At 47.4% G+C, this 12156-nt stretch overlaps 1 protein-coding gene across 1 annotated transcript; it reads left to right on the top strand.

The window, feature by feature from the left end:
- The first annotated feature begins 3042 nt into the window (after positions 1-3042).
- Positions 3043-11970, top strand: PRKRIP1 (PRKR interacting protein 1). The gene is made up of 6 exons (XM_075168923.1): positions 3043-3186; positions 4501-4579; positions 6007-6107; positions 6875-6960; positions 8785-8852; positions 11231-11970. Exons 1-6 carry the CDS (start codon positions 3067-3069, stop codon positions 11344-11346), a joined length of 570 nt encoding a protein of 189 aa, XP_075025024.1. The 5' UTR covers positions 3043-3066; the 3' UTR covers positions 11347-11970.
- Positions 11971-12156: the final 186 nt, after the last annotated feature.

The following is a 12156-nucleotide window of genomic DNA, read 5'->3' as shown; positions in this document are numbered from 1 at the left end:
GTAATCAGGCCACGGTTGTGTCATGATCCATTCACAAAAACATTCGCTCCCCGAAAGGCTCCAGAGCCTGTTCACCGGTCCTGGAGAACTCATCCATCAGGAGCTGGGGAGGTGATAGCCCTTCCGTACGGACTCCTCCTTCGTTGCCCGCAAGGCAGGCAATGAGGGCTGTGCCTGCGGGACAGCTGCTCCTCCTGCCTCACCATAAGCCATTCACACCTCAGCATATTAGCAAATTGACTAATTAAGGCATTAGTCTGGCTGGAAAACATGCTTTCCTTCCCTTCCACAGGGTTCCTGGGAGGGCAGGGGCAGGATGCAACAGCCCTTTGCATCAGACGCAGAGATCTAGTAGTGAAACAAGGGGAAAGCAGCCTCGGTGTGTGGGCTGGGCTGGATTGTGTGCCAGCGATGCCCTCCGCCCGGGGACGGAGCAGGACTAGTCTGCGGGGATGCTGGCGCCGAGCTGCACCCTGGCAGATACTATGAAGAGGGTAAAAACATGAAGGGATTTCAGCAGCACAGCCTTCCATATTTCACGCGGGCGTCTGAGCTGTCCACGGCTGCTCCTGCCTGCCTGACACGCAGGGTCTTTCTCAACAAAGGCTCACAGAAGGATCCCTTTGGTAAGAGAACTCCTCAGAATGTCATTGCTCTGAAACACAAATGAGCTGCTTTGATGCAGCTCAGGGAGCTGAATTTTGTGTTTGATTTGCACTGAAATATGAAAACACTTCCCTGTTCTAATGCAAGTCCCCTGCCCCAATAAGCCCAGTTCTGCCCGCATCCCAGCCCAGCACTCTGATTTTGTGGGCTTTGTATTTTTTAATGGCATGATGAAATACTTCCTATTTTTGTATGACCCAAGTAATAGTCTTGTCCCCCCTCCTCAGATAGATATATTTTAAAAGTAATATGTGCGTAATACATCAAGAGTGCACCAATTCCCTAGACACATAGATTAAGAGTGAGACGCTCCCCGATCTCTTTCCCTATGCTCTTTGCGGGGGCTCTGTTGGATGACAGGCGACTGCCTGTTGTTTCCCAGGGCTGTGTGGTGTTGCTGGCACAAGCCGTGCTTCGGGCAAGAGAATCGAGCTGCCCAGCTGCTCCCCGCAGCCCTCGGGCTGTCGCAATGTCTGTGGGCACGGCTGCCATTCTGCCTTCCTCCCGTGGGGACTGGCATGAGAGGGCTGAGACCTGACAGCTCATCATTCACACCCCCGCTTTCGGAAGTTCTGTTTTAGAGAGGTGGCCATGACAGCAAGGAGGAAGAAACAGGGCGACGCCTTACGGGCTAGTGAGCTGAACTGGCCTGTGTTGTGCTCAGGACTCAGAGAGTGGAGGGAAGAGGAAACTCAATTGATTTGCAGCAACTCTGCTTCTAAAACTGGTTCTGCAGCGACTGAGAGGGGATGTACCTGCCCGAGCTCTGCAAATGGAGCGGGTGTCTCCCTGGTAGGGGCTGAGTACAGGCTGGCACACTCTGGTTTCTGTCCTGGTGGGCTGAAGGAGACCCAAGACTGGGAGAGCAGAGGGCACAGGAGCTCGCAAGCTGGGAAACAGCATGGGGGAAGCTGTTTGCATTGCTCCAGCCAGGGCTGCGACTGCAAGGATGCCTTCCAGGGCCAGCGCGGCCAGCTGGGAATTCAGCCAACCCTAAATTCACACCATTCTTTTGCAAATCAGGTTGGTAAGACAAACATGAGGCATAAACCAGTGCGATTTCCATAGCAACCTCAGCAGAGGTTGAAAAGTCTTTTGTAAACATAGGGCTGAACCTGAGGATCAGCTCTGATTTTCTTCACAGAAAGGGGAAGAGCATGGGGACTTATTAATTTCAGGTCATACAAATGAGCCATAAATCTCAGAAGGAGCCATTCCCAACCTCTCTGTTCCCCTTTCTGTCACCCTCTCCACATGCACAGCATGAAGCTGTCTGAAACCCAGAGCCCAGCTTCACCACTCCACCTTATCTCTATAAACTACACAAAGGCTTATGCCCCTCTTCCATTGCAGCTGACCTTTACTAGCTAATTCTCTGACGCACGCACAGCCCGAGCACATGCCATGCCATTTCTGTAGGACCACAGCGGCTTGACAAGAAATTTGGCTTGGAGAGGAAGCCTGTATCGCAGCCAGCTCCGGCTCCTCTTCCAGGCTCATGGCTTCCTCCGGCCCCATCAGGCAAGCGTGGATCTGGACATACAAGCCCTCAGCTAGTCCAGGCACTGTTCCTGCAAAGCCCAGCCCTGAATATGAATGCAGATGGCGCGCCGTGTGTCCCCCCCCGCTACCTGCCCGCCTCTCCCAGTGCCCAGCAAGGCTGTGCCGTGGGGAATCGTGCTGCCGTTCATCATTGTCAGCGGACAAAGCCTGCGGGCAGCGCTGGTTAATTACCGAAGTGACACGAGCAGATGGTGCAGGCAGCCTGCCGGGGAGGCACTAGGAAGTCCCGTATCGCTTACACCGTCACAGGGAAGGGATTTGGCAGGGCTGAGGGTGCCAGTGCGAAATGCACTGAATTTTCACCCTCCTCGAGGCTCTGCTGTCAGGGCTGAGCCCGGAGCCTGGCCAGAACGTGGCAGATGCCGGAGCTTTGCTAACGGGGCCCGCAGGGGACAGACAGCACTCGCTGCAGCCCGGAGAATGTGCTGGGGGGGGGGGGGGGGGGAATCAGAGCTCCAGCAAACGCAGCTTTCGGGGGGAAACAGGCCCCACAGCTACAGCCGGGACCTGGGAGAAGCGAGGCAGGGGCCGACTTCAACCTCCAGCAAGGCCGCGCCAGGGCCCGGAGCCACCCTCGACCACCGGGGCATACGGCTGACGGGCGCCGCTGCCTACTTTCTCCTGACGGCCCTCGGCCGTGCCCCAGAGGCCTGGCGGGCCCGTCGGACGCCCGTTTCCCCACGGGGGTCCCTCAGACACTGTGTATTCTCTTCACTGCGCGGTTTGGCCTCTGCAGGCCGCGAGCCGCCGCCATGACAGGCCGCGGCGGCCCCGCAGGCCCGGCGCGTCGCGCGGCGTGACGTCAGCGGCGGGGCGGGGCGCGGCGGCGGCTGGAGCATGGCGGCGCCCTCGGCCCCGCGGCCGCCCCGGCCCCGCAAGGAGCCGCAGCCGCTCGTCATCCCGCGGAGCGCCGCCGAGGAGCAGCGCCTCCGCCTCGAGCGGCTCATGAGGAACCCGGTGAGGGCACCCGCCGGGCCTCTGCCCCTGCCCGGGGCGGCGGGTCCGTGAGGGGAGAGGGAGACCGATACCCCCAACCCCCGGGATCTGTGAGGGGAGAGGGAAACCGATACCCCCAACCCCCGGGGTCCGTGAGGGGAGAGGGACCGACCCCCCCTTCCTCCTCCCCGGAGTCTGTGAGGGGAGAGGGACCGACCCCCCCTTCCTCCTCCCCGCGTTCGTAAGGGGAGAGGGACCGACCGCCCCTCAGCACTCCCCGCCCCGGGGTCTGTAAGGGGAGAGGGACCGAAGCCCCCCCCCCCCCCCCCCATCCTCCCCGGGTCCTTGAAGGGAGAGGGACAGAACCCCACCACCCCCGGGCTGTGTGAGGGGAGAGGGACCGACCTCCATCCCCCTCCTTCCCGGGTCCGTGAGGGGAGAGGGACCGACCCCCTCCCTTCATCTTTTCCGGGGTCTGTGAGGGGAGAGGGACCGACCCCCCCTCACCACCCCCACCCCCCCCCGGGTCTGTGAGGGGAAAGGGACCGACACCACCACTATTTCCTCCCCTCCCCTGAAGGGGAGAGAGGCCGACCCCCCCATACACACACTGGGTTGCCACGAGGGGAGAGGGATCCGTCTCCCCCGGGTGCCGTAAGGGGAGACACCCATCTCTGGGGACGCAGGGGGAAGACCAGCCTCTCAGCGCTCTGCCAGCTGGTCTTTCTCTGCCTGCTGTTTTTAATTGGGGGTGGGGGGGAGCATGACCCTGGTTCCTCTAGCTGGGTGTTTTGATCCTTGTCCTGAGGAGGACGCATTTGCCAGGTGGAGACTCTCAGGCTCCCTCTCTGTGTGTGCTGGAGGAGGCTGAGATTTCCCCGCGCCGTGTTCTTCCTCTGACCTTGCACCATGTGTTCTCCCTTCCCTGCTCTTCCCTGTCCTCCATAGATCTGGCATGGAAGGTGCACAAATGCCTTTCATCTCTTCCCAGACTTCTGGTAGTGGGAGTATCCTCAGTTTCTGCGAGTGCTTGGAGGTGCTGACTTGCTTTCTTCTAGTTTCCATACTGAAAAGAAGCACAGACACTCCTAATCCTCCTGCGGTTTGTTGACCTGCAGGCCTGAATGTGAGGGAAAGAGAGGATACATCCCGATTCTCGTGTTCTGCCTGCTCCTGATCCCTATGCATGAAGAAATTACTACAGCTGTGCTCTTCTGAGATCTGTCAGCTGATGGAAGAGGCTGTTGTCAGACACATACCACCTTTCAACAATGTGTTAAAATTGCAGACTTTGCTCCTAGAAGATACTGATGACTGGTTGGTTTGTTCTTGCAGGAAAAGACTGTACCAATACCTGAAAAACTGAATGAATGGGCACCACGACCTCCCCCGGAGTTTGTTAGAGATGTGATGGGTAAAGATACTATTCTTCAGATAACTGTAGGGTCAGCTACATTAAACCTAGAAAAGTGTTTAACAGAAAAGGCCAGAGTGGTTTTCTGTTGTTGCTCAGTTTGCTGGAGAAAGGAGGTGTGAAATGTGCTTCAGGAGTTGCTTTTCCAAGTTTATTTGGTTCTCGGGGTCCACTTTTCTGCTTGTTGTCAGAATGCAAAGTGAACAATGCCTGTGGCACTCCAGCACGTGGACTGCATGCAGTGAAATAAGCTGCCGCTCTGGTGATGACAAGTAAATGATGATAAGTAAATCTGTCCTTTCCACGGACCTGAGAGTGCTCTGGAAACTTAAAATTATGAAGTCCCTCTTCTGACTGCTTTGAGTCTGAACCTCAGGCTGTGAGAAGCAGACACGTGCAGCGGACATGATTGTACGTGGTCAGGTAGGGAGCTGGCAGCTGTGCAAGGAACCCGACCCAAGTATTCTGCTTACACTTTACTTTTACCTGCACAGATTAAATGTAGTAGTTGTGATATACATTTCGTCTGCATGTAGAAGTTCTGTCTTTCTTTGGGACCTTCATTTTTATTAATGATCCTTTCTAGAGGCTGACTTGTTCTTATTTTCAGAATAATTGATCCTGGACTAAAGCTTTTATACACTTCTGAATAAACCGTTCTGCTTATTGTAATTCCCTCACGGCTTTTTCAAATAGCTTTGCTGTGTGCTTGAGTTGAATTGTCTTGTTTTTCTGGGAGCACCTGACGTGCTGGGATTCTGTTGGTATCAAGAGCACCCCTGCTGCAGTCCCAGCTGCCATGTTTTAATTACTAGGTGTCTTTTAGGCATGCGTGTGTGTGCTTTGCGTTGAGAAATGGCTCAGGAGACAGAAGAAGAGATGTTGAAAGCTCCTGTGAGACTTCAACATGCAGACTGACACCAGGAAGAGAGCGCTATACAAATTTCATTTAGGAAGAAACAGTCAAAAACTGTCAGTGGTATCTGTCTTGCATAGGAAAGTGTAAATGATGGGGTTTATCACCTTTCTGTTGACCTTTATTTTTTATATGAGATGCTGAAAACTAGTGAGAAGCAACCTCAGTAGGATGTTTTAGCTCACTTCTGCCTAGAAGCGAATGGAGTGTGCATTTGATCTCTAGTTCTTTTACTGCCTCAATGTCCAGTTAAGACTGGATTCTCTCTAGAGGAGTAAGTGACCAGTAGAAACTGCAGTGAACCATAAGTGTATGGTTTTGCAGCTCGCTTCGGCTTTTCATTGTGAGTGATTTGAGCTTATATAAAATGGTGACACACTCTGTGTGTTGTTAATAGATTTTCATCTTACAGCGCCCTTTCACGTGTCCTGTCCCTCAGCATCTAGCTGTAGTCATTTGTGAGCATCTAGTATATGTTATTTACTACTAGACTGACTCTTCTTTATTGTAGGTTCCAGTGCTGGAGCTGGGAGTGGGGAGTTTCATGTGTACCGACATCTTCGTCGGCGAGAGTACCAGAGGCAAGATTTCATGGATGCTATGGCTGAGAAGGTCAGCAGGAATCCTTATCATTTTTTCCCCCTGACTATTTGATGTTCATTGCAGATCTTTTTTTCTTTTAAAGTCATGTACAAAAAATTCAGTTCTGAGCCACCCTTTTCAGAGGAAAACTGTAGGAGTATGTGATATGTAGCGTCTTTGTCAGTATTGAAACATTTGGTACTTTGTGTCAGACATGCTCCATCGTCTCTGTTCACTGGGGTCCTAGCACACAGTAAGAGCGCACGTGAATGTGCGTGTTCTTAGGTTGGTTTGAAAATGCTTTAAAAACTAGAAATCCCTAATATCACTGTCTTGCACAGACAGAATCAAAGCAAGTGCCTGTGCGCAGAGTCTGGATCGCTTTCTTTTAAGTCTTGGTCGAGTAGAATAGCACCTCTTTCAGAGAACATTATTGTTATACTCTCTCTTGGCCAAGATGAGTCCTTTGATCCACGTGTTAATGTTTGTGTCTCAAATTATTCTCTTGTTTTTACTGAAACGTTCTTTAGGGCAGAAGCCCAACCTCTCTCATCTGTTTTGGTGAGGATTCCTCCCTCTAAAGGCTTCAATGTTTGGCTCAGGCTGCAGGTTAAAAATGTTGTCTGTACAGAAGTCATCCCTAGGAATATGGCTTTTGTGTAAAGAAGAAGCCGGACAAATTCAGCAAAGCTCCCTTCTGTATTTTGCGAAAAGACTTCTCCTTAAAAGGACATGACTTTTAAAAGAAGTATTTTAATTTAGATTGTGATCAAAGTATGACATGTGATCAATTACAGCAAAGACTAGATGAGGAATTCCAGAAGAAACTGGAGAGGAATAAGATGATGGCAGAAGAACAAACAGCAAAACGCAGAAGGAAGCGGTAAGGGCAGATTGTTCCCAGGAGGCTTGACATGGAAACCCTCACGCCCTGTGCCTCATCTGTAGCCGCATGCTTTGGATAAATGCAATCGTTCTGTTTCTACATCTATCAGCTGAGAAGTCTGGCTGTGGAAATTAATTTTGTTAATGTCATTGTTTGGTTTCTAAAGGTAGCTGTAAACTTGACAGGCTTCGCTGGCATGGTTTATTTTCCGTGCCATCGCTAGCAGGATAACTTTTGACTGGTTGAGCAGCTTTTGCTGACACGGTGGTGTTGACTGCAACATGCTTGACTGCATATTTGTTATAACAGTGTCAAGAAAGGTTTGTATGTACATCTGGCTTAAATGAATATCTGAAACAGCTGACACCAAGCAGCTTAAGTGCAAAAATGGGTGCTGCTTAATGGGTACACCTTTGGATTCGGACTAGCAGAGCGTGGTGGGGCCTGATGCTGTCCGCCGTACACCGTCAGTGTGACTAGTCCAGTTCAGTCTGTGAATACTGAAAAGGCCACTGATGGGTGCCGTATTGTTAAAATCAGTAGCCGCTTCTACCTACCTCATTGAAATGTCTGGCAGGTCAAGTCTAGTAAGTTAGATGGAAAAATTAAAAAATATTAAATCCATCCTTCTCTTAAGTTTTAGACAAAGCGAAACAGTTACAAGATTGATGGTGTCAAGAAATAGTCTGAGCATTGTAATGCAGTGATACAAGAATTTAAATTCCATAGTCTGTGTCCACCATACCTTCCAGAAATAGCAGGGTATCATGGCTCGGCTCTTTCAGAGAGTCTGACCATAAGCAGCCTCTCTCTTCCTTCTTTGAGAATGAGGGTTTTACATCTTGTAGCTGAGAGTTGCTGCTGAAAGGCCTGTGCAAAGTGACTCACTGGCATATTAGCACAAAAGTGCACAACGCAAACACTGTTGCCATCTTACTTTAATTTAGTGTGGTCCAACAGATGGCCAGCAAGTCGGATCTGGCCTGCTGCCTTTTCCCTGGCTGAGATGGAGAACAACTGTTCAAACACCAAATGCTGCCTAAACACTCGAACAACTCCTTGTCCCCCTTCTTATAGTCTAATGGCGTAGGCACCAAGCGGCTTTGCCCTGTAGGAGCCCCTCTGACTTCCCTCACCACCCTTTCTCTTTGGTCCTGACCTAACAGGTACAGTACTTGGCTCTCTGTTTCCAGAGAATCATTTATGGTGTTGAGAGAGGAACATTAATCCAGGTTGCTCTGCCCTGTGTCTGCCGTTAGATTACCTGGTTACCTTTGCTGGGCAAACAGAACTGGGTCATATGAACTGAAATTCCCTCTTACTCCTAATGTTACTCCTAGGGCCCAACATATTGATGAAGGACAGCCAAAGATGAAGGTCGAAGCATACTGCATTATTTTTTTTCAATTAAAGTATATATTACTGGTAATGACTTAATTTTTTTCCCAATGTTCAGTTTTGGGTTTTGACACCATTTCCCCTTTTTGTTTATTAGGCTACAATGTAGGGGTAGTTTCATTTTTGTTCCTTCTGTGTTCTTGGAGATTCTTGCGTATCATATAGCTTTGGTTGCAGTGGCATCATGGAAGACTTTTAATAAAAAAATTACATTAGACTAAAAACAACATAGAAAAGTTTCTGTTGATCATGTGTCTGAGTTTTCTCTCACTGAATTTTCAGTTGAGGCCAACTTTAAATTGAACTTATCTTCTGAAGTCTGCTTTTCCAAAATGTCTGTAACATGTCCTTTGTCAGTGTATGAATGTGCAAAAGCTTTACAATGTTGGATTTGCAAAAGAGCCTTTTTTCTTTGCTTTATAGCCAAAAGTTAAAAGAGAAGAAACTGCAAGCTAAGAAGAATAAACTTGAACAAAAGAAGCAGGAAAAAGGTCAGTGAAACTTAGTTTTCTTTTCTCAAGACCTAGTTCTGTTCCCTAATTGAAGCCTAGAAGGGTTTGTTCCACCCCCGGCCCCACACATTCTCAATACATGGATAGGAAGACTGAGCCTTAAGCTTGTTATTTTAGCTAGTGTTTCAAAAGTCCTCTTGGAAAGCCATCTATGTTGAGATTTAATCTTACAAATTACTTGGCTGTTTGTGAATATTTTCCCTTTATTAGGGGGAATTTTGGACAGCAAACACTGGAATCAGAGTTTGTTGATTGTGGATGTTTTGCCCCAGCTATTCTGACAAACTGCCGGTTTAGAACATCTTCTGCTAAAAAAGGCAGTATCGTTAAAGGCTGTTATTTTTTTAAGTATATTTTGAATGTGCATGGGAAAACAGGTGGAAAAAATGCACAGCTTGGACAGCAAGAAACTGAGCTATGATTTTGTGTGTAAGAAATTGAGCCACCTTGGTGCCATCTGTTCCACGCGGCTATTTTATTTCGCATAGAATTAAACGTGAAAAACCTGACTGCCTCTGTTCTCCTGCAGTCTTGAAAATTAATATTCAGTGATGTCAGTGTCACTGTTTGCTCAAACTTTTGAATACTCGTTGCTTCCTTTCAGTGAGTATATTTTAGCTTACCCTTTCAAATAGTTGTACTTTGTGGATTAGCACACTAACTCTGCAGTAATTCTTAGTCTTAAAGTTACAACAGTTCCCGATAATTCTGCTAGAACAGTGACTTGTCTGACAGTGCTATCTTATTTCTGCTTTGCTTTTCAAAATTGGATCTGTTTCAACTGAGCCATTGCCAGCCTCCCATATAAACATGGGAGAACAAATTAATCGTTAGGTTAATTTTATTTATGACAGCAAGTGAATGTAGCAGCGTGGGGTTTTTTGGTGTTTTGTTTTGGTTCTGTTTTTTTTTAAAGCTACTCGTTTATGAATTGTGACTGGGAGGAGAATTTAAGTATGAGTTAACATAACATTTGTTCACTTTGAGTGAACAAAACAGAATACCCATCCCTTTAGGGAGTGGCTGGGGGAGAGGGGAGCTGGATCAGGGACTGGCACTGTGCTATGGGACTGCCATGTACCAGTTGTTGGGCTGGAATGTTTTTATTCAGCACAAATAAGTCATCTTCTGGAAGCCAGAATCCAAACTCCCCTGTCTTTAGAATAGTTCTTAGCTCTTTACAGGTTGTGGTTCTCTATTTAAAAAAAAAAATAAAAATTAAATCAGTGGAGATAGAAGCCACTGATAGCCATCTTTAGTCTAGTGAGAACAGGCTTGTCTTTTTCTAGTTTTGTGTGCCCTGCGTTGAGATCTGAGAGTTTTTCCAAATTAATTGAAGTGTATTTGTTGAATGTGGCAGGCAAGCATTTATCTTCCTTTTTGAATGAACAGATAAAACCTCTGCATTGCCATCTTTCACCTTTGTTGTAGTAAAAATATTAAGAATAAAGGTTGGTGCTAAATGAAGTCAGCTGTTAACGTTGCATTATTGTACAGACCCCTAATAAAAAATGAAAGTACAGAACTTCACCACGCGGTGGCATCAGACCACTAATCCTAAATCCTACGTGTAACTGATCCGAGTACGAGCTGAGTGTGGCTTGGCCTGAGAAACAGTAAAGGTACAAGAGCTACTAGGAGCAGAAGAATGGCTATTAGATTCAGGTCCCACTTTATGCCGTACCTAACTTTCATTATCCGATATTTAATTTCTAGTAGGTGTTTTCTGGTCTTCTAGCAGGCTTCACGAGTTTTCTGTGACCCTCGTTAATCTTACACATATCTTAACGACTTCCTGTACTTGCAGTATACCAAACAGTCTGTAAAAGTTCATGGCACCTTGTGGAGTTTCCGTAAACTTGGATAGGTGTAGAAATATACTGAGTCTTGCCCGTGGTTTCCCAGTGCCTGCATTCTTTAACGGTGCTCTGTGGCACTTGAAAGTTCATGCTGACACGCAGAGGTGAGATTGGGAGTGAGATAATCTATCACTTCAGTGTTTGACTACCTCTGTTTGAAATAATGTTCCATAGGAGGTGGAGTAGTTTAATGATGGACGTGGCACAGTGGTAACGTTGGAGGTAAGGGAATATTTCTCCAAGGGAGAATTTGATATTCTGAGCTCTACATCGCTCGGTAGAATTAATATAACCTGGTACAATGTTTCCTTAGTATCTGGGACTACATTGTTGTGAGATATTTAACGAGGAAGGCACATGGGAATATGTAACCCATCCACACTAATTAGCATGACCTAATACACGTTTGCTTAGCACCTGAGACTATTGTGTTGTGAAATACTTAATCAGGAAGACATATGGGAATATGTTATCAATTCATACTGTTGGTGTTTTTAGAACCTGATCAATCTCAAGAGCGAGTCAGCAGCGAGGATGATGAAGAGGATAGCAAGGAGGAGGAAGAGAAGGAAGATGATGCTGAAGAGCCAAGTTTTGTGATGGGAAGAGGATGAGGCCTTTCAGGGACAGCTGGAAACACTGTTCATTGCTTTATATTCAGGAGCATGAAAGTCTTTCATCTCAGCCAAGCAGAACCCATTGGCGTGCATTATATCTGCTTAATGGTGAATGACCTTCACGTCACAGGCCCAAGAGATATTGATAGAGAAATGCCAAATAAGAGATCTTTTTCTTAATTGCTTGTATAACTGCTGTGCAGTCTGCTCTAAGTTTGCTCTAAAGAGTCAGCCATAAGTCTCTGTGACCCTAGAGTTCTTTCTAACATGGCCCAGAGTGTTTTTCTGTCTGAAAGCTAAAACATAGCCATTACCATTTAAGGAAAATATTACTGTGAGGGCTACGTATTCTACTTATGTCAAAGCTGGTAGCAGTGGGATACGTGAATCTAAGGGAAGAGTTTAACCTAAAGTAGAAAAGCGGTCTGTAGCCAGACTCGCCTGCACTGTGAGTGTTCTGAATTTGGGGTTTTGTATGGGGTCATCTCTAACCCAAAGAAATCAGTTTATGTTGCTAGACAAGTTCTATAGATTTTTAAGCAGGATCCCTTTTTTATTGCTAAAACTTTCCCTATTACTTTTCTTCCATGTTTTTTAAATGAATAAAGGGGATGTGTTGGATTGTTCTGTCTTCTTTTTTTTTTGAAGGAGGATTTCAGTAAAATAAAGAGATGCTTGCAGTGCTGCAGGAAGGGACAAAAAGTGATGTGGCGCACATAAAAATACGGAAAAAGGTGTTAGCTGCATTTCATTTACTTTTTGCTTTTGGATTGGAACAATATCTTTTCCAAAAGGTTATGTCCGTAA

Source organism: Calonectris borealis, chromosome 19, assembly GCF_964195595.1.
Source record: "Calonectris borealis chromosome 19, bCalBor7.hap1.2, whole genome shotgun sequence".
NCBI classification, from domain to species: domain Eukaryota; kingdom Metazoa; phylum Chordata; class Aves; order Procellariiformes; family Procellariidae; genus Calonectris; species Calonectris borealis.
This window is presented reverse-complemented; position numbering and strand designations above follow the sequence as displayed.